Below are 21,975 nucleotides of genomic sequence, written 5' to 3'. Positions count from 1 at the left end.
GCAGTGAGAACCGCTTCTCCAAATGGTGAATGTTTTAAAAAACGAGAAGGAGTTCTCTCTTGGCGCCATGGCCAAGGATCCAGCGTTGTCACTGCCAGGGCTCAGGTTGCTGCTGCAGTACGGGTTCAGGTTCAGTCCTTGGCCCAGGAACTTCCACATGGTGAGGGCATGGCCAAAAAATAAAAATTAAAAAGAAATTAACAGATAGTTAATACAATCTAGAATAACATTAAGGGCTCAGGGGAGAAAATAAAGACTACTCTTGGTTTCCAAGATGAGACAAATTTTGTCAAAAGTACTCAGTTAACTCCTGGACTGTATTATGTTCTATGTATTATATATAGGGTATTATGTCCTGGATTAGCATCCTTTTAAAACCTGCGCTTAAATTGCATGGGACTTTTTTTTTTGTATTTTTGCCTTTTCTAGGGCTGCTTCCGCGGCATATGGAGATTCCCAGACTAGGGGTCTAATCGGAGCTGTAACCACCGGCCTATACCACAGCCACAGCAATGCGGGATGTGAGCCGTGTCTGCGACCTACACCATAGCTCACGGCAATGCCAGATCCTTAACCCACTGAGCAAGGCCAGGGATCGAACCTGCAACCTCCTGGTTCCTAGTCAGATTCGTTAGCCACTACACCACAACGGGAACTCCACGGGACTTCTTCTTACGAGCATATTTACTGAGCAAAGACAGCATACCAAACCACAACAATGTAAAAATAAGTGTTTATTTTGCGTATACGGTAGTTCTTAAACCCTGTCAACATTCAACATTAACTATTCCACTTAAAAATTGCTTTGAAAAAGTCTACCCCACTCTGATTTTCCTAAAAGCTTGTTACTATAATTCTTGATTTTAATGATAAATATTGGCTAGACAACAAACAAGCCTATTTCTTCTAGTTTAAATTGGCCTTGATATGTTCAATTTGCTTTAATAGGTCTTCCCTGAATTGCTGTCATCTTTCAACAGCAGTAGCTTGGTGCCTTGCTAGCTGTCCCAAGTAGATTTCATCCCCTTTCATTTCATGGTTATCTGTAATGAAAGAATACAAAGGTGAACTTTTACTTAAATTTTCTTTTAAAGGTTAGTTTTTGGATTGATAAAAAGCAGTCAGAAGTGCAAAACGACATTAACTATTCTCACAGTTACTGTCTATCAACTGGGGTGTTCATTCCACAGCTCAGAGCGGAACTAGCCCCTTGGGAGCACAGTCACCACTGGTGTGAACAGGCCTGGCCCCCAGAGGACTACTTTGTGGGCATCGAGGTTCATACATCTCTCCCAAAGCTGGGCATCCCCACACGCCCAGGGTGTTATAAAGCTTAACATAAAATCATTTTGCATTTCTTGGAAAAAAAAAAAAAACTTCCTTTCTGATGAAATACTAAAGATGTCTGCAACATTAAGCTAGAAAATAGTGTTGGCATATAAAATTGTTACAGGCATTCAAGTGATGTTCTGGGATCCAAAAAGGGGTTAGGTTAAAAATGTATCAAAAAGCCAGTGCTTTCAAGTCTCCCCCCCCCCCAAAAGAAATGTCTGCATGAAAAGTTTAAAACTATTCCTGACTGGTATCATTTTGAGTTAAGTAGCTGAACATAACCTGTAGTGTGAAGGCTCAAACAAAGGATACCCAAAAATGTGTAATATGTGCTTCCTAGTTAGGTCTTGTGCAAAATTTGTCAATTACTCTTTTAAGAAGTTTAAAATGAGTTCTAGTTTAAGAAAAATCAAAATAATGTTAAATATTGATTATATCACATGTCTAGGATTAAAAAAAAAACTCCCCCTACTCTGTTTTCCTTATTTTGGTATTCATTCTTCGTTTTGTATAGATCTCTAAAAATGAGAACTTCAGGAGTTCCCGCTGTGGCACAATGGGTTAAGAATCCAACTGCAGGAGCTCAGGTCACTGTGAAAGCAAATGAAGCTGCACTTCAATCCCCAGCCCAGTGCAGCGGGTTAAAGGTCCAGCATTGCCAAAGCTGTTGCAGCCGCAGCTCAGATTCAGTCTCTAGCCTGGGAACTTCCATATGCCACGAGTGCAGCCATAAAAAAATTCTTTTTAATAAAAAATAAAAATTAGAACTTCATATGGCTTGGACAGTATGGTTTACTGTAATGTAAATAAGACAATCTCAACTACTGTGATTCTGAGTAGCAAAGAAAACAGGTCTTATAAAACCTGTGCACTTCATCTGGTGGGGAAAGAATAAAGCCATTCTCCAGGCATGTAAAACTGAGGTTACTGATTTAACAAGCTATGTGATCAAAACTCTCCTGACAGTCTTCGGTTCTGTCTTAGCTAAGGATAAAGTAAACACGGTGATGAGGAAGCAGACCCAGTGATGGCGCTAGGAGTTAAGAGATGAAGGCTGGTCTGTGGGCGGCCTACACGGCGCTGGTGATGCGGCCTCCGTGGCTGCAGTGATGCTCAGGTCCATGAAGAAGGTCAACCTGACCACAGCGACTCTCCTTAAACACTGATGTTGAATAGCTACCTACCACTCGTAGAAACATGCTGAGTCCAGGGCACAATTGACAGAGCATCCTATTAACTCAAGCAGGACTTCCACCAGGCAACACACATTTTGGTTCCCATATATGCCTGTAAACAATAGGACTTTCTCAACGTTCCCTGATTCAAACTCGCCTCTTTAATTATTCAAAATCACTAATGCCTGCCATATGATCATCTATGAGATCCTGTTCCAAAATTAACACTTTAAAACTTCATGGGATGCATCTTAGTGTCAAAGAAAGATGAAATTAAATGGAGATACATGTGCACTCCTTAATTCTGTCAGTACAAACACCCATGTTGGAGTTGGCACCTGTGCAGTCAACACCAGCGTACTTGCAGAGAAGAGGAAACAGCTGTGAAGAGTATACTTTACAAAACCCAAAGACGACCTCAGGGCTGCGGCCCCGTCTGTGTTCCTCCAGCCGCAGGGGCCTCGTCCGCATCCTTTCCACGTGTCCCCCCTTCGGCTGCAGCTGCGCCTGCCGGGCCGCCCGTGGCATCATCCGTGCTGGGCTGCGCTTCCTCCCGCACAGGGGAGCCTGCCGCGCTCTCCTCCGCTCTCTTCGGTCCGGAGACGGGCTGAGCCGACTGGCTGTTCTCAGCGCTGCTTTCTGTCGGTGTCCTTTCTCCTGGGGTCCCACCCAGCTCTTTGGGTTTTGTATCCACAATAGGTGCTTTAGGCTATAAAGGAGAGAATGACAGTGTTCCGACTGTTTCATTAACATCATATGAAGGTTTGTAATAAACACGTTCCAAGTTCCCGCCCCCATCTGTTACAGCAAATTCCGAACTCTCAAGTCCTGCTTCCAATGCTGGGTTGTAATGACATACATGTTACTGAGCGACACAGAACTGTCTATGGAGGAGTGGGACACCCAGGACATGCTAGGTGGTCGAGTGACTGTGACCAGTACGGCTAACGCCTCCTGCCTACTGAGAAGAATCCCTTGAACGAATATTTACTGAGCACACACTCAGTTCTAGGTGCTGGGGATGTGACAGACAGACAGACACCCCGCCCTCCCTGGAATTTACCTGTGGGTGGGGAGAGAATGAGGCAATAAATTAACAAAGCAGCAGGCTGGGGGTGGGGGAGCTGGACTCCTATTTAAATCGGGGCGGTTAGAAAAGGTGCTATGAGCAAAGGCTTGAAGAAATGAACCACAGGAATACATGGGGAACAGCATTTGAGAGAGTGAACAGCAAGTACAAAGGCTGAGTTCAAGCGACAGGCAGGAGGGCCCCCTGGCTGAGGCAGAACGAGCGTGGAGGAGGCGCAGGAAGAGGAGACCTCAGCGCCGCAACAGAGCCGGGAAGCCCTGGGCCGCCGTGCTGTCTTGGGCTTTCCCTCCCAGTGAGTCAGGAGGATTTCTGAGACAGGTAACCACGAACTACTGAAGCTGAAAACAAGAGCTCAATTGTCTAGATGCTTGCAGATGTGTTTCGTCTTCTAAGGAACTCCGGAGAAAGGGATTCTACAGTATCTTAGATTCTACTGTGCTCGTTACTGTTACTACAACTGTTACACTTGCAACTTAAACCTGGCAAATGGCCAGATTCAGTTCGCAAACAGAAATGGAACTGCCCCTTTAAGTGGCCAATAACGGTGGAAAAGAGGCCTCGTGATTCCACAGGTAAAAGCGTAGTCTAGCCAGCCAATGAAGGAAAAGGTCTGGGAAAGCCACGTTTGGGTCCATCCCCAGCTCACCCTTCCGCCCAGCTAAGGCTTCAGGGCTGTCCTTTGGGCTCCAAGGCTCCAGGCCTTCAGTCATGCTGCTCCCTGTTGCTTTCCTATGACATTTCATGAGTCACTATCTGTCCTAACAAATTACTGTTAAATAGTATTTAACATAAAAATTAAATCTCATTTCTTCTGAGGAGACTAGACTAACTTCTGACCAGAAAAGGGGGAGTGAATAATTATATCATTAATGATATAGGTAAAAGAGTAAAAACACTTAACCAAAAGCTCTATAGGAAGCACTTAAGCCTAGCACGAAGGGACGGCAAAATAAACAGTTGCTGACTTACACTGGGTACCACCTTGGGATGCTCTCTCGCCTCTGCGTCTGGTAAATCAAATGCCCGAAGCACTTCAGGGCTCTTGTGGCCAGTCTGAAATCTCAAGTCAACATCTCTCTCTCTCAAAACATCTTTTTTACCCTCATATGTTTTGTCATAAGGGCTTGGCTCAATGGGGCCAACGGGGCCCCTATAATAGAAATCTGCATCACCTGCTCCCCCATGGGGTCTAGCATCAATCTCCTGGAGCCTTCTTCTTTCCCCACCTGGCTCAAGTGCCCGGGGTGGTTCTCTTTCAGGACCACCCACATGTCTCAGCATAGGAACTGATTTTCCAGCACCATAGCAGAAAATCTAGAAGGAAAAGAAATACATATTCCTGAGTACTTAATGGCTGAATTACAATGAATTTTTGAGGTGCTTTCCTCAGTACCAACAAAACTACATAATTTAACTTGTGGCATTTATAGACACAGAGATGTTAATTTTCACTGGGTTTAGAGATCCCTTCTCTGGGTTAATACAGAGCCAGAGTAGCCAATACAATTTGAGAAATTGCTAAGGATTAAGTAGATGTTTCAAGCAGCTGCGCACATTTTGATGGAATTGGGGACAGCAGTTAGGCTAAAGCCTGCAATTTTAAATTAAAAGGTACTTATGTTGCCTATATTCACCCTCATCATATACGGTAAGTGCCCAAAATTAAATTGTACGTCATGGTGTAAATCTCCATAGGGTTTTGGTTTGCTTACAAATCCAAACTTGCTTTAGCTGCAGCTAAAATTCAACAGGTTTTGAGTCACATTCCAAGGGAATAACTTGCAGCAGTTCTCAAAGTATCACGCTGGGACCCCTGGGGAGATCCCTGAGGCTCCTGCAGGATCTGGGAGGTCAGGACTTTTCATAATGCAAAGACCTTACTGCTCACTCTCCTCCTGTGAGTGGACAGCAGAGTCCTGCGGGGCTAGACTGACCTTCCTCTCACGGCTCATGTACTGTGTATACCTGTATTTTAAGAATTTCTGGTCAACATCAATAAATAAAACCCCCACAAACAAGTGCCCTTTGTGGTCTTCAATTCTTGGTGCAAAAGGGTAAACAAAACTAAACAAAAAGGAGTTTCCATTGTGGCTCATTGGGTTAAGAACCCGACACCGTGTCCATAAGGATGCAGGTTTGATGCCTGGCCTTGCTCAGTGGGTTAAAGACCTGGTGTTGCTGTGACTGCGGTGTAGGCCAGCAGTTGCAACTCTGATTCGGACCCTAGCCCGGGAACTTCCATATGCCACGGGTGGGGCTGTAAAAAGAAACAAAACAAAACAAAACCCCAAAAGAATACAAAAAGGTCCTGAGAATAAAAAGTTTGAAAACCACTGCACTAGAGATACTACCATTTGAAGACGAAGCAGCAAAAGGCCTTTTTTTTAAGGCGGTAGATGAAGCAAGCAGAGATGAGGGGGTTTTGTTTATAATTTCAGTTTCAGGAACTACACTATTGCTATATAACTAACGTCTCCTAACAAAACCAAACCCCTAAACCACTGAAACCTAACCACAAGCCAAAAAATAAGAAAAAAGAATTTTGAAGTGAGTAGAGTATCCTTAGGGAAAACAACTTTTTAATAATTTCTCATAGCATTTTGTTTTATGGAGTAACTGTCTTATTAGGGCAAGGGCTGAAAATCCACCAAAAAAGGCTGAAGACACCATGGATGCTGATATTATTAATATCACTTAATAAATGTCTGCTCCTGGACCCCCAAGCTGTTTCTCGGGACATGCACCTCCTTCTGCATCTCTTTTTTTTTTTTTTTTAATGGCCATGGCCAAGGCATATGGAAGTTTCAGGGCCAGGGATCAAATCTGAGCCACAGGTGCAACCTACACTACAGCTGGGACAATCCAGATCCTTAACCCACTGTGCCACGGCGGGAACTCCTACATCCCCTTCTGAGTCTATGTTAAACCGATGTTCTTCTGTTCGCAGTGCGGCAAAAACTCAGGCTGAGATGAGACCCCCTTTCTCCAGGAGCGCATAAATAACTGACTGCATGTGTATTAATTCACAAAGCTAAAGAACAAATTTTAAAAGAGGGCATTATTCTAAATCACTGCTTTGACACCCACCATGAAAAGCGAGAACCACATCCTCACCTAGAGGAATGCACACTCATGAATAAATACCTCTCACTTAAAAATCATCTCTTCATCCATGAGGCATGATTTAGCCTGACTGAACATAATACAAACAGTGCTGCACACTAACCAGGACGGCTAATGCCATGATGATCAGCACCGGGACCTGCAGTAACACCGGAATCTCCTTCATGAGCGCTTTAATAAATTCGCCAGTTCCTTTCCCAACATGCTTCAGTGGCTCCGTGACAAAATTGGTGAATGTCACTGCTAGTGCCTAAAACAAAAGATAAAAGCAACTTAATTTTCTCCCTCGAAGGATTCCATTTTGGCACACGGAATGAGCCAAACTTCACTGTGCACGGAGGCTGAAATTATCAAATTCCATAAACTTAAATGCTATCATATGCTTTTAATATGAAAAATCACTGTGTAATGAATGGGGAGTATTTTTTCCAGAACAAAGGTTTAATTATTAGCAAAGTGACTAAAAAACACTGAATAAGAGACTTCTTACTTGCCTTGTAAAAGTAAATTTTACAAAATATATTCTAACCTTTGTTGGTGGGACCAACCAAATAGGGTTGACTAATAAGAGCTCATAGTATTTTTGGCATGGGTCGTCCTTATAGGTCCATGAACTTCTAAGCCATTCTATTGAGAGAAACAGACAAAAACAGTCATTAAAAAAAGGGTTACATTTCCTTCCCAAATAAGACAATATTTTGGTTTTACTTCTCCCTACCCCCACAACCTCAAGTCAATTTTAAATTGCTTTATAAACAGGTCCCTAGTAATAGTGATTTTTTAAAATTTCATCTATGCCCAATTTTTTTTTTTGGTCTTTTCTAGGGCCACTCCCACGGCATATGGAGGTTCCCAGGCTAGGGGTCTAATCGGAGCTGTAGCCACCGGCCTACGCCAGAGCCACAGCAACGCGGGATCCGAGACGCATCTGCAACCTACACCACAGCAACGCCAGATCCTTAACCCACTGAGCAAGGCCAGGGATCAAACCTGCAACCTCATGGTTCCTAGTTGGATTCGTTAACCACTGAACCATGACGGGAACTCCCAAAATGTTTATTTTAAAAATCTATTCAGGAGTTCCTATCATGACTCAGCAGAAATGAATCTAGTTGACTAGTATCCATGAGGGCGCAGGTTCGATCCCTGGCCTCACTCAGTGGGTTAAGGATCTGGTGTTGCTGTGAGCTGTGGTGTAGGCAAAAGATACAGCTCGGATCTGGCATTGCCCTGGGCTATGGTGTAGGCCAAGAGCTACAGCTCCGATTCGACCCCTAACCTGGGAACCTCCATATGCTGTGGGTGTAGCCCTAAAAAAAGAAAAATAAATACAATAAAAATCTATTCAAATTGTACAAGTCTCATAAAGTATTTTACTTTATGAAGATACAACTGGGAAAATCCGAATAAGACTGATGGCTTATATCACAGTCGGTATCTTGGAGTTCCCCTTATGGCTCAGCAAGTTAAGAACCCAACTAGCAAACCATAAGGATGTGAGTTCAACCCCTGGCCTCGCTCAGTGGGTTAAGGATCCAGCACTGCCGTGAGCTGTGGTGTAGGTCACAGATGCAGATTGGATCCTGCATAGCCATGGCTGTGGTATAGACCAGCAGCTGCAGCTCTGACTGGACCCCTAGCCTGAGAACTTTCATGTGCCACAGGTGTAGCCCTAAAAAGCCAAAAAAAAAAAAAAATGTTGATATGCTGGCTTCGGTACTGCACTACCTGTCATTATGCATGACGTTACCAACCAGTGAGGGGAATGGGTAAAGGGTACACAGGAGCTGTTTTATTTCTTACAACTACCCATGAATCGACAACTATCTCAAAATTTCAATTTAAAAATTCTTATTTTACAAAATAAAGCAGAACATTAGTTCTCTCACTTTTCTAAATCAGACTTACATACATCACGTACTAGCACGAGCTACAGAAGACGTTTAGTTTCCTTGAAGCAGGAGGCAAGGCTGCACTGGTTTAGTTCCCCTAACTTTTCAAGAAAATTAAACTTTTGGATACTCTGATTTGCTGCCGAGATTCTGTTCTGGATCAGTCATTATGGATTTGAATTTACAAATAGCCTTTGGTCATTTTTATTTATTTGTTTATTTATTTTTGTGGGCCTTTTTAGGGCTGCACCCGTGGCATATGGAGGTTTAATCAGAGCTGTAGCCACCGGCCTACACCACAGCCACAGCAATTCGGGATCCGTGGCATGTCTTCGACCTACACCACAGCTCACGGCAACACCGGATCCTTAACCCACTGAGCGAGGCCAGGGATCGAACCTGCAACCTCATGGTTTCTAGTCAGATTTGTTTCTGCTGTGCCATGACAGGAACTCCACACAAACAGCCTCTGATCATTAAACCATTCCCACTGTTAGATACACGTAACTAAAGGCAGTCACCAAATCTATAAGTAAAATAATTTCCCCCTTAATTAAAAAGTAGAGTAAAGCTACCCTTAATTAAGAAAGAGTATGGTAAGGCTACAGTGTAAGATTTCATAAGTCAATATAAGGAGAATAAATTGAAGATGGAAATGAATTCATATTCACATTGATTCACTTCTCTGATAAACTTCTGCTGAGAACCCAGAATGTGCTAGACATTGTGCTAAGGACCAGATGAACCACTGTGAGCCTAACCCAGGGAGACAGACAACAGCAGAACTGGCATAGACATCGTTTTCCTCCTTTTCCTGTGACATTACATGAACACAAGAGTCACTCGGCTGAAACCTAAGACTCTTCTCTGTTCTGATTCTAAAGATTCAGTCATGGAAAACCTCCTTCTCGTATTTTATCATTTCTTTGTCATTGTTAATATTTTTTCTCATTCTCAGAAATTCTACTCAAAATGAAGAATAGACGTGTGTATATGTACAATGGAACCACGCTGTCATATAGCAGACATTATCACAACACTGCAAATCAGCTGTACTTCAATGAAACTTTAAAAAATGAGGAGGAAAAAAAAAAGGAAAGGAAATTCTACTCAAAATAAGGCCAAGGGAACCCACACCTTACCCCAGAGACTGCCAGTCCAGTCCATCTTCTCCGCACACACATTGTCCAGTGGCTCCATCTTGGCAACTTCGGCCTGATGCTGGGCGAAGGCCAGCTGACCAACAGCAAAGGGGAACCGTGAAAGGTGCTGACAAGGAAGGTCACATCTCTTCATCCTAGAAATCTCAGCGGAGAGAGTGTCTCCACCGCTCATCCAGACCTGACTGTTTAAAAGTTGGTTCAAACATGGTTCGTATCATGCCCCCAATCTACCCATACATACTGAATGACTACTCAGTATCTTCCACAATTCAGGACAAAATGGTATTTTGCTTTGGATGATTTTTTAGCACAAATGACCAATGTATGTTTTATAAATCAAAGCCCTGGGAGAAATCATTGAGATAACAATATTCAAGCAAACAACCTTCTTTCCTCCAATGTGTGGATAATTAGATCTAGAAGCTAAAGAACTTAGAGCAAAAGGTTAAGGAACTATCACGATAATTTAACCAGATGAATTCTATGAAAATAGTTGGCTACCTGACTTGCTCTGCAAAAAAAGGTCTAAAATTTTCCTTCAATAATTACGCTATTTTGACAGGAACAATAATGCGTCCTTTGAGTTTCTATATGTGGCATGATCTCAATTTTGAAAGAATTAAAATTCTGAAAAATATTTAGCAAGCAATACCTCAAAATATCAAGTGATTATCTCTAGGTGATAAAATTATAGGCTATCTTTAAAAATTGAATTTCTCTGTACCTATCTTTCCTATATTCTCTACCATGAATATATTCTTTAAATATATTCTTTAAATTCAGAAAAGAGCCTAACTTTTACGAATTAATGATATCTTGGTAACATTTTTCTAGCCAAGAACGAAAGGACATACTCTAAATTACCTATATAAACTTTTTTCAAATATGTCTACCTAGGTCAATTTTTTTTTTTTTTTTTTGGTTTTTAGGATCACGCTGGCAGCATATGGAGGTTCCAAGGCAAGGGGTCCAATCGGGAGGTGTAGCATCCAGCCTACACCACAGCCAAGCCAGATCTGAGCCGCGTCTGTGACTACACCACAGCTCACAACAATGCTGGATCTTTACCCCACTGAGCAAGGCCAGGGATGGAACCTGCGTTCTCATGAATACCAGTCAGTTTGTTTCCCTTGCGCCACGACGGGAACTCCCTACCTAGGTCTATTCTGATTTAGTAGCTGTCCAGATGCCACCCATCATCAGCAACTGGGTTTTGAAAATCAGGACTGCACACTTTTCCCCAGTAACCGCACAAGGACCCCTGAGAAGGTGCCCATTTCCTCACCCACACCATTTCCCATCACTGCCTCCCACCCTCATTGGAGGCGAGATTATACATCAGTCCTAAATGGATTACAGTCTTTTATATGAAATAACATTTTTAGTTTCAAAAACCTTCTACCTATTTAATACCTTATATAAATATATCCAATTCCATGCCAAACTGACGAGAAAACTGATGAACAAAACACGTCTCAACTGGGTGTACCAACGAACATACGTCCACAGCTCAGTAGCCACTAACATCACGACGCAGAGCAGACACAGAAGCACCTCAAAAACAAGAAAGAAGGGTCACCGCCAAGCCATCCTCCCCACCAAAAAATGCTAGTTGTCAGCAGAAACAAAAGAACTGGACTTAACACAAAATCATTTGTACCACGTTGCTGCATGTGCAGCAACCCAGCATCAGTGACTCAGTGCGAGTTCCTGACATAATTACGGTGGACTCTCTAAAGCATTTTTAAAAACCAACTGTTAATTATGTCCCCCTCATCCCATCTTACCATCAACACATCATATGGATCCACTCCAAAGGAATCTTCAAATCGCCACTTCCACGTTTCAAAATCATGAAACTTAAAATTAATTAAAATATCACTCAGTGCATCATCCAAGGCTCCTGGCTTCCAATCCTCTCCACTGAGAAACTTCTGTATTTCTAACAAGGTTTGTCTTTTGAGGATAATCTCAGCATCATAATGCATATCGCCTTTGTTTTCATCAGGCTAGATTAAATTTGCCAAAAGGGAAAAAAAAGAAAAAAAAAAGAGAGAGAGAGAGAGAAGGAGAATTTTACCATTCTATCACTCAGTGAAACATTTTGAGCATGGCTGTGGCACAGGCTGGCAGCTGCAGCTCTGATTAGACCTCTAGCCTGGGAACCTCCATATGCTGTGGGTATGGCCACAAAAGGCGGGAGAAAAAAAAAAAAAAAGAACAAGAAACAATGTGAGACAAAGCTAATTTGGAACTAAATATATAATTAGTTCACAGTATTTCATAGGTACAAAATAAGAGTAATATGGGGAGTTCCCATCGTGGTTCAGTGGGTAACAAACCCCACCAGTATCCATGAGGACGTGGGTTTGATCCCTGGCCTTGATCAGTGGGTTACGGATCTGGTGTGGCCATAAGCTGTGGTATAAGTCACAGACTCGGCTCGGATGCCACATTGCTATGGCTGTGATGTAGACTAAGCTCTGATTCGACCCCTAGGCTGGGAACCTCCATATGCCATGGGCGCAGTCCTGAAAAGACCCCCCCCCCCCCAAAAAAAAGGAGTAATATCTACCTGTCTTACGGGCCAATGTGAAAACCAGAAATAATACACGTGAAAAACATTTTAAAAATTATAAAACTCTATGCAAGTAACATATAGTAAATTTTACTAAAATCCAGTTGATTCTTAATCTGCAGTAGTTATGTTCCACAAAGTCTCCTTACACACTAATTAGCAAATAGTGAATCACGGCTCTTACAGGAAACACAGGATTCGGTTCCCTCCCGCAAGCACATTTGCATCAACCAATCAATACATAACCTTCTTATAATTGTTTAAAGACATCTTAATATATATTGTTGACCCATTACCACTGAGCTCAGAGCCAACAGCACTGTGACTCACGACTGCACTAAGCTCATCTCACGAGGGAATTTTCTCTAAGGCACTTCTCAGCCTTCTTGCACTAGACGGCACAACACCTGGGAGATTTTTAAACAGTCAAAATTTTAAGAGTTAAAAAGTAGAAGCCCCCCAAAATAAACAGACCACGAAAAAGTACTCATTTATAACATGAAAACCAAAACAAGAAGGCGGAAAATGGCCTTGCTCCACCTCAGTTGAGAACAGGCTCACCAGGCAATGGAAACGAGTTGCTTCTGTGCGCAGGCCACAGCGATGGTAAGGGCACAAGTATTGAGTCTGAGGTTGCAGATAAAGTTTAGTGAGGAGACAAATTAGAAAACACAGGAGTTCTCTTCATAGCTCAGCGGAAATGAATCTGACTAGCATCCAGGAGGACGCAGGTTCAATCCCTGGCCTTGCTCAGTGGGTTAAGGATCTGGCATTGTCATGAGCTGTGGTGTAGGTCATAGACACGGCTCAGATCTGGCATTGCTGTAGCTGTGGTATAGGTTGGCAGCTGTAGCTCTGAGTCAGTCCCTAGCCTGGGAACTTTCATATGCTGCAGGTGCGGCCCTAAAAAGACCAAAAAAAAAAAAAAAAAAAAAAATTAGAGTCCAGGGGTTTCTGCTATGGTGCAGCAGGTTAAGATTCCAACTGCAGCAGCATGAGTCACTGTGGAGGCACAGGTTTGATCCCCACCCAGGTTAAAAAATCCTGTGTTGCCGCAGCTGTGGTGTAGGTTGCAGCTGGGACTCGGATTCCATTCCTGGCCCAGGAACTTCCCTAAGCCATGGGTGCAGCCATTTTAAAAAAAAGAGAAAATTTTCTTTTCTACTAGTAAACACAGATATTAAAAGGTAAATATAGGGAGCTCCTGTTGTAGCTCGGCAGGTTAATAACCTGACTAGTATCCATGAGGATGCAGGTTCAACCCCTGGCCTCACTCAGTGGGTTAAGGATCCTGCATTGTCACAGCAGTGGTGTAGGTTGCAGAAGTGGCTTGGATCTGGCAATGCTGTGGCTGTGGCGCAGGCCTGCAGCTGTGCCTCCAATTCGACCCCTAGCCTGGGAACTAGGGGTCAAATAGGCTTTGCCCCAAGGTGCAGCCCTAAAAAGAAAAAAAGAATAATATAAAAAGAAAAAAATAAATATCAGAAAAACCAAACTGTCATGTAATATCACGAATCATCAATAAGTATACAAAAGCAGTCACTGATGAACAGATTTGAAAACCCAGGAACTAAATCAATACTCTAAGTATTTCCATCTTGAGTATTTTCTGGCTCCATCTGTTTTCTCATCTATAACTAGTCTTTGTTCCACTCTGTACTCGGTTAAAAGACTTAAACTGAAGGGTACACATGAACACATCTGCTTTTACAATTCCAAAATAAGGTGAGATTATTAGTCATCTCACAGCCCCTTTAAGTTTTCTTAATGTCTCGACGTGTAAAGTGAAAACGGTGACTCTGAAAGATGGAAACTTAACATTAACCATGAACAATATGTGCAGAGCATGTCATTCTATAAAGCGGCCCTTGCCACAGTAAACAGGTAGGGGGGAAACTACTGAAAACACATTTCTCTTTTTCAGAATAAATATGGTGCCAGCCCAATAAGAAAGTGTAGAAGTGGCAGAAAATAATGAAGGACTAGGATAGAATTTCCTTACCAAGTCATGCATTTATTAAGCGTCCAACTGTTCAGTAAAGTTCAAAGAGTAAATTTAAAACACCACCCCCTCAACTCAATTAAGTGGCATGGCAGCAACAGGCTGAATAGGTAAATCCCCATGAACTGTAAGAAAAAGGGGAGGGATCTGCCCTGCTTGCTTGCCTCCCACAAACCACTGCAAAGCAGGCTGCTACCTTCAATCCTGTGCAAACAGGTTTTGGTAAAAGGGTGAGTCTGGCATTGTCTGCAGGAGTACAACGACGCCTTTTCACTGCTTGATAGAATGTGAAATTAATAAGTAATGAAAATATCCACTATACTGATTAGTATCACACCACCAAATACTCACAAGTCCAAGCTTCCTGGTTTCAATTAAAATCTTATTTAAGTATCTCCTAAAAACAGGATTGCTTTGACTTTCATAGTCTTTCCTCTTTTGCTTTTCACATTCATCGATCTGCAACCACAAAATAAATACAACATTAGTTAGCATCAAAGTTTAATGTAAGGGTCAAGTTTCTAGCTTAGTGGCCCCATCAACATCAAAGTAAGGAGCTGGTTATTTTTAATCAAGCTTGCATTAAAATGTAGATCTTGGAGTTCCCGTCATGACTTGGTGGTTAACGAATCCGACTAGGAACCATGAGGTTGGGGGTTCGAGCCCTGGCCTTGCTCAGTGGGTTAAGGATCCGGCATTGCTGTGAGCTGTGGTGTAGGTTGCAGATGCGGCTCAGATCCCACGTTGCTGTGGCTCCGGCAGACCCCTAGCCTGGGAACTTCCATATGCCTTGGATGTGGCCCTAAAAAGACAAAAAAGACCAAAATAAATAAATAAATAAAATGTAGATCTTGGAATTCCCTGATGGCACAGCAGGTTAAGGATCGACATTGTCACTGCTGTGGCACAGCTCTGATGGCTGGCCCAACACCCACAGGCTGTGGTGTGGCCAAAAAAGAAAACAAAATTTTTTTAAATATTAAAATGTGGATCTCGCTTGCTTTCTGTCCTCTTTGCAAGAGGCAAGGAGGCCACAAAATGAGGAACACATGTCTCTTATCACACCCTGATTGGCAGTTTTCTTGCTGACTTTCAGCAATTTTAAGCTGGAGATCAGGAAGCCAAGGAGGCAGAGACATAGATAAGCAGAACATCTGGGCCAATCTGCCGCTTCCTGATTCCAAGTCATGATTTAGCAAACAAAGGAATGCAAAGTAAAAGGGAGGAAAAAAAAAAAAAAAAAGAGAGGAGAGAGAAAGAAACAGGATGAAGCCAGATGAAATAAAGGCCACAGCAAAGACGATCCTGACTGTGCACATTGCTCTTGGCCTTTTATTAATTTTTCCTGCCAACATCTGATCATCCCTGACTATTTGGCAGGAACCATAGATTCTCCAGAGCATCCTACACAGGGCACCCCCTCAGGACAGAATCCTTCCTTAGAACAGAAATTCTCCGGACTTGCTCTTTAAAGACCATAGCAGCCAGGTCTCTGAGTGAGGGCAGGGCACATCTTAGAGATATTTCAGCAGCTTCCACTTTTTACTTGAGTGTGGACCATACGCTGAGAGGAGCAAAGAATGGGGCTTCGGGTGATAAAACATGACGGTACTGGAGCAGCACAGACTCAGGACCAGAAGACATCCAACAAGTCACAGCGCAGTCCCCTCAGCCTTCAGGCAAGGTTTACAAACCTCAAAAAAAGTTTAAATGTCTTTTTATTTTTATTATTTATTTTTTTTGTCTTTTTGCCTTTTTCTAGGGCCGCACCCACAGCATATGGAAGATCGCAGGGTAGGGGTCGAATCGGAGTTGTAGCTGCCGGCCTACACCACAGCTCACGGCAATGCTGGATCCTTAACCCACTGACCAAGGCCGGGGATCAAATCCGCAACCTCATGGTTCCTAGTCAGATTCGTTAACCACTGAGCCACGATGGGAACTCTTAAATTTTGTTTTTGTTTTTGTCTTTTTGCCTTTTCTTGAGCTGCTACCATGGCATATGGAGATTCCCAGGCTAGGGGTCAAATCGGAGCTGTAGCTGCCTGCCTACACCAAAGCCACAAGGGATCCGAGCCGTGTCTGCGACCTGCACCACAGCTCACGGTAACGCCGGATCCTTAACCCCCTGAGCAAGGCCAGGGACCGAACCTGCAACCTCATGGTTCCTAGTCGGATTTGTTAACCACTGAGCCACGACGGGAACTCCTTAAATTTCTTTTTAAGAGAAATAATTCTTTATTTTTAAAAGAAGGACTCAAGCCTCCATTTTACCAACCATATTTTTACAACGTTTGAACCAAAGTCATAAACAATGGAATGAAAAACTTCTGTAAAAAGGCATTCTGCATTTCCTACTGTGCAGCTCACCACCCCATAAAAAAACCCAAAAAAACAACTCGCAACAACAGCAGATAGTTAACCCACTGAGCAAGGCCAGGAATCGAACCCGCATCCTCATGGATGCTAGTCAGTTCGTTACTGCTAAGCTACAATGGGAACTCGCCAAGAACGTTTCCGTCTGGTAAAGAAATACTGAGATAAATGTTATTACAGGAAAATAAAGTACTATTTTAAAAATCCCAGGCCAGAGCAACTAAAGAGAAACCAAGGCTAGAGTAACTCAAGAAAAAAGTCATGTATATATGTAAATTATATTTTAGATACAAAAGCAAATGTTAGCAGAGGAAAAACAGCAATTTAACATTCTATAAATAATATAAAAATTATGAATTAAAAAATCTCACCTTATAAGTTAAAGAATCAAGTCTGCTGTAACATTCTGACAACTCATCAGCATGCAAGTCAGGACTGACCTCTTTAGTTTCTGATATACCGTATTTCACCTAAAGCAAAGCAGAGAGAAATTTTATTTCTTTATAGTTCAACTGTGAAAATAACCTACAGTTAACGAAGACAAAAATTCTGACTTCATCATTTTTGACTTTGCTCATTCTATTCTTCAACTGTATTAAGCCACCAAAAAGGTTAAGAGTCTCAGATTTACACAGTAGCTAAGAACTGAAATCAAATGAGATTTGTTTGTTTGTTTGTTTGTTTGTTTTGTTTTGCTTTTTAGGGCCATACCCGAGGCATATGGAGGTTTCCAGACTGGGGGTTGAACCGGAGCTACAGCTGCTGGCCTACACCACAGCTCATAGCAACTCGGGATCCCCAACCCACTGAGGGAGGCCAGGGATTGAACCCGCATCCGCATAGATACCAGTCAGATTCATTTCTGCTTCGCCACAATGGGAACTCTCAAATGAGTCTGCTTATTGATGGGCTTTACATTTAAATTCGAAACAGAGCTCACGCGTTGGCATGGAAATCATCTTAGACTAAGAGGCAGGAAGCTATTCTGCATGGATGCTTGTCATTGATACAGGACTCTCACAACTCTGCAGAAAGCAGTAACAGAAGTAGACTCTTTCCATCACAGAAGAGATAAGCTGTTACACACACATGCACTTTTAAATACCTGAGACTTTCTCATTGTTCCTGAAGCAGCATCATAGTTAAGCATGTCTGTGGGGTCAATCCAATCATCATCATGAGCAAAAGCCACTATCAGCCACAGACATTCACAAAGCAGCAGCGAACACAGCATCCTGCGTGAAGGCTAAAAAAATTAATATTTATTCAAGTGTGATTACTTTTAGAAGAAACTTGTTTTGTAATAAAAAAAACTACTTTCTCTTAGTGCTAAGGCTTTCTTAATTGTCACTGAAATAAAAATATTCCGTAAAACGGTATTTGCATAGAAACACATGTATTCTCACTGAGATTAAAAAAAAAACAAAAAACAGGGATTTACCAAATGATTGGGAAATTCCATTCCTATGTATGTACCCAAGAGAAATGAAAATACACATACCTGCACAAAAACTTGCATATTATTCACAATTAGCAAACAGTAGAAACATGAAGTTCCCTGGTGGCACTGTGGGTTAAGCATCCAGCATTGTCACTGCTGTGGCACAGGTTGGATCCCTGGCTTGGGAGCTTCTGCATGCCTTGAGCGGGGGTCGGGTGGGGGAGTAGAAACAACCCAAATATCTACCAACTGGTGACTGAATAAACTGTGGTATATCCATACGGTGGAACATTATTAGGTCATAAAAAGCAATGAAGTATTGATTCATGTTGCTACATAGATGAACCCTGAAAACAGAATGCTACACCAAAGAACCCAGTGACCAAAGACCGTATATTATGATTCCATTGACATGCAATGCCCAGAATAGACAAATTATGGAGACAGAAAGCAAACTGGTAGGTGCCTAGGACTGAGGATAAAATAAGGGACAGGGGGTTGGTAGTTAAATGGTACAGGGTTTCTTATTTTCTTTCTCTTTTTTTTATGGCTGCACCCGCAGCATATGGAAGTTCCCAGGCTAGGGGTCAAATTGGAGCTGCAGCTGCCAGCCTACACCACAGCCACAGCAACACCAGATCTGAGCCGCATCTGCGACCTACACCACAGCTCACAGCAACACTGGATCCTTAACTCACTGAGCAAGACCAAGGATGGAAACTGCATCCTCACGGATAGTCAGGTTCATTACTGCTGAGCCACAATGGGAACTCCACAAATGGGAAGTTTAAAAGGTGCAGAATTATGATTCAAATAAGGTGACTGAACTCTCAATCAGAGAAACAGCTTTCTTCATCTAAGCCCGTGCATAAACCCTGTCAAACCACTTCAGCACATATCTCCATTCAACCCTGTCCAACACTGTGGCCAGTAGCCACACAAGGCTATTTAAATTTAATTAAAATTAAACTAAATTAAAAGTCAGTTCCTCATTCTCACTAACTGTGTTTTAAGTACTAAAGCGCCACACGTGGCTGGCAGCTACCAAGTTGGGACACTGCAGATACAGAATGTTCTGTTGAATGGCCTCTCTTAAACCTACTATGAATCAGAATCAGGTAACACGAGGAGAATGCCCTGGGCCCTACCCATAAATGCCTAACAGTCTAGCTGTAGGAATAAAATTAAGTCCGAGCTAAACGAAAACACTCTTTCCCCACTCCAGGTGTGCTGTTTCTTCTCCAGGTGTTAACACACACTGAAATCCACCACTTACTGACACAGCAAGCCTGGGAAGCTTCTAAAACTTCCCATCTTCCATCCACATCCCAAGGCATTTAAGTCAGAATCCCCAGGGGAGGGACCCAGGCACTGGGATGTTTAAAGCTCCCCAGTGGGTACAATCACACAATGACGGTGGAAGACCCTTGTCCTACAATGTGAACTTTCCAGGGAGGGTAACATCTTACTCAAGTCTTCATTCCCCTTCCCAAATATCCTCTCCATCGTGCCCCCTCCACCTCTCTAAACCTGACACCCAGCCCAGTGGCTCGCAGGTGAAAGACATTCAGTAAATGTTTGTTAGGCAGCCAATGCAAACGATCAGTCTCGGCCAGGAATTTAAAGGGTTCATAGAATAAAGCAGCACAAAAAAAAAAAAAATCAAAATTTTCAAATCTGAGGGAGTAACAATGCAGAAGTGATGGGAGACGAGGAGGTGAGGTAGAAGAGCAGAATCAGCTGCAGAGAAAGTCAAGCCCTCCTGCCCACCCCCCAGGGTCACTGATTCAGGGCTGGACCTCCTTGAAAAATCTTTAAAGATCTCACACTTCCTTTAGACAAAGCTGCATCTAAACCTCGTAGATATCTTGCTTAAAAAAAAGAAAAAAAAAAAAAGATTCTGATTAAGTCTGAGGTGGGCCTGAGATTCTGCATTTCGAACAAGCTCCTAGTGATGGCAGAGACGTTGGTCCACAGAGCACACTGTGAGTAGTCAAGTATTAAAGCAATCATCCTACAATAGTTCAGCGGTGGCACCTGTGATTCTACTAGTCAATAATTAGTCTCTCTCCCCTAGTTCTATTTTTTTCATCATTTTTCTCATGTCTGCAGCTTTGACACTATCACAATTACTATACCATAATAATAGCTGGTATTTGATTACTTTGTGCCAAATGCTGTTACATGCATTCATTTAATCCAAGAACTCTTGGAAGCAGTACTCTTGTTATCTTCATTTTACAGATTAGAAAAAGAAGTAATTTGCCCAAAGTCGCTCAGCTAGCAGGTGGTCAAACCCGGACTGGCGCTACCTAAACTGCCTTTCCAGGGCAAGAGGCCCTGAGGGGCTTTTTTTTTTTTTTTTGTCTTTTTAGGGCCGCACTCGCGGCATAGGGAGGTTCCCAGGCTAGGGGTCCAGTTGGGGCTACAGCTGCCAGAGCCACAGCAACGCCAGACCCGAGCCGCATCTGTGACCTACACCACACAGCTCACGGCAACGCCGGATCCTTAACCCACCCAGCGAGGCCAGGGATCTAACCCGCAACCTCATGGTTCCTAGTCGGATTCGTTTCCGCTGCGCCACGACAGGAACTCCTGAGGGGCTATTCTGAGAGGATGGAGAGGGGGAACTACAGGAGCCCCACTTGCAAAGCGGGAAACACCAAGAGTGGGTTAACAGCAGCTCCTAGGCTTGACCGCTATCAACAAAGAGATCTCTGAGGAGGCTGCTGGCCACTTAGTGGAAATCAGCACAAATGAGAAGTATCTGGTTTCAATGAACGTACACGTGAAACGAGAAAAACAAGACTAATTTGGAGAATAGAGTCAACTTTTGCCTGAACCCAGAAACACGGCATAAGTCAGCAGTTTGCAATTTTGTTCGCGTCCCTTTGTCTAGTTTCCTGGAGCAAACTTAAGAACGTGCGTTTCTAACGGTTCCTAGATGATGATGATGATGACGGTCAAGCTAGTCTGGGGACCGCACCTCCATAACCACGAGCGCAGAGAAAATCGTCCTTGTTTTTCACCGCTCACTCATAAATATTCATCTCTAACTTTTAACATCCAAATTAACTTTAAGTTTTTAAAACTTAGGTACAACCAAACCCAAGCCATTCTACTGACGCTATTTGTTCAAACTGTGCTTAAAGTTTTCAGAAATAACTGAAGCCAACAAAATTCAACGTTCGCCCGCGTCTCGCTTTGCGCTCCTTGTCCCTTTCCCTAGGCCGCTCTTTGAACCGCTAAAGATAAGACCTCTGACTGGCCGGGGAGATAAGACAGGGCGCTCGGCCATCCCCGTCGACGCCGTGCTCCGAGGTCTCCCGCAGGCCGGGCGAGCGCGGCCCCAGCCCGGGGCAACACCCTCGGCCTCCCCTGCGCCGCCGCCCGCGAGACCCGCCGGGGCCGAACTCCAACCCGCCCGCCGCTCAAACACACCCGACTCACGTCCCAGGTCGCCTGCCTGCCTCTCCAAGGAGACAGACACGTGCCCACGCCGCAAAAGGCAGCGAGCAGCCCCCAGCACAGCAGAACGCTTCTGCGGGCGCCGGGCCTCTAGCGCGTCCTCATCGACTCGCTCGGCCGGCAGCTGTGTGTCCCTCCCGGGCGCGCGGCTGATTGGCCCGCCGAGGGGGGCGGGGCCGGCTGGCTTGTTTTCTGTATCCTCGTCAGCTGAACTCTGCAGGTGAAATCTTACAGGGAAGACAAACACATAAAAGGAGTACGAAACGTATTTTCTTAGTATCAGTTTATTTTATAAGTTTTCGAATGTGTAACATTTGCAAAAAAAAAAAAAAGCC

General features: G+C 43.4%; 1 protein-coding gene across 3 annotated transcripts; it reads right to left on the bottom strand.

Annotated features, from left to right (window-relative positions):
* Positions 1 to 721: 721 nt before the first annotated feature.
* Positions 722 to 21,759, bottom strand: CLCC1 (chloride channel CLIC like 1). 3 transcript variants are annotated; one of them, XM_047785142.1, is made up of 12 exons: positions 18,233 to 18,724; positions 17,837 to 17,977; positions 17,103 to 17,201; positions 14,707 to 14,814; positions 11,563 to 11,784; positions 11,189 to 11,329; positions 9,755 to 9,848; positions 7,250 to 7,347; positions 6,824 to 6,970; positions 4,567 to 4,911; positions 2,925 to 3,216; positions 722 to 1,043 (listed from the first exon to the last, which is right to left on the bottom strand). In XM_047785142.1, exons 1-11 carry the CDS (start codon positions 18,311 to 18,313, stop codon positions 2,926 to 2,928), a joined length of 1,767 nt encoding a protein of 588 aa, XP_047641098.1. In that variant the 5' UTR covers positions 18,314 to 18,724; the 3' UTR covers positions 722 to 1,043; position 2,925. The 3 variants fall into 3 exon arrangements, with proteins under 3 accessions (XP_047641098.1, XP_047641099.1, XP_047641100.1); XM_047785143.1 differs by lacking the exon at positions 18,233 to 18,724 and adding an exon at positions 21,614 to 21,759 and having other exon boundaries at positions 722 to 3,216; XM_047785144.1 differs by lacking the exon at positions 18,233 to 18,724 and adding an exon at positions 21,623 to 21,759 and having other exon boundaries at positions 722 to 3,216.
* Between the last annotated feature and the right edge of the window lie 216 nt (positions 21,760 to 21,975).

The sequence above is a fragment of the Phacochoerus africanus genome, chromosome 6 (genome assembly GCF_016906955.1).
Source record: "Phacochoerus africanus isolate WHEZ1 chromosome 6, ROS_Pafr_v1, whole genome shotgun sequence".
NCBI lineage: Eukaryota > Metazoa > Chordata > Mammalia > Artiodactyla > Suidae > Phacochoerus > Phacochoerus africanus.
Note: the sequence above shows the minus strand (reverse complement) of the source record. Positions and strands in the feature narration are given on the sequence as shown.

Excerpts from the sequence above, each read along its gene's own strand:
- CLCC1 (XM_047785142.1), bottom strand. The coding sequence starts at position 18,313 with ATGCTTAACCCACAGTGCCACCAGGGAACTTCATGTTTCTACTGTTTG. Across the intron at positions 17,978-18,232 it reads ATATGCAAGTTTTTGTGCAG|CCTTCACGCAGGATGCTGTG; the intron begins GTATGTGTATTT and ends TAATTTTTTTAG. Across the intron at positions 4,912-6,823 it reads TCATGGCATTAGCCGTCCTG|ATTTTCTGCTATGGTGCTGG; the intron begins GTTAGTGTGCAG and ends TTTTCCTTCTAG.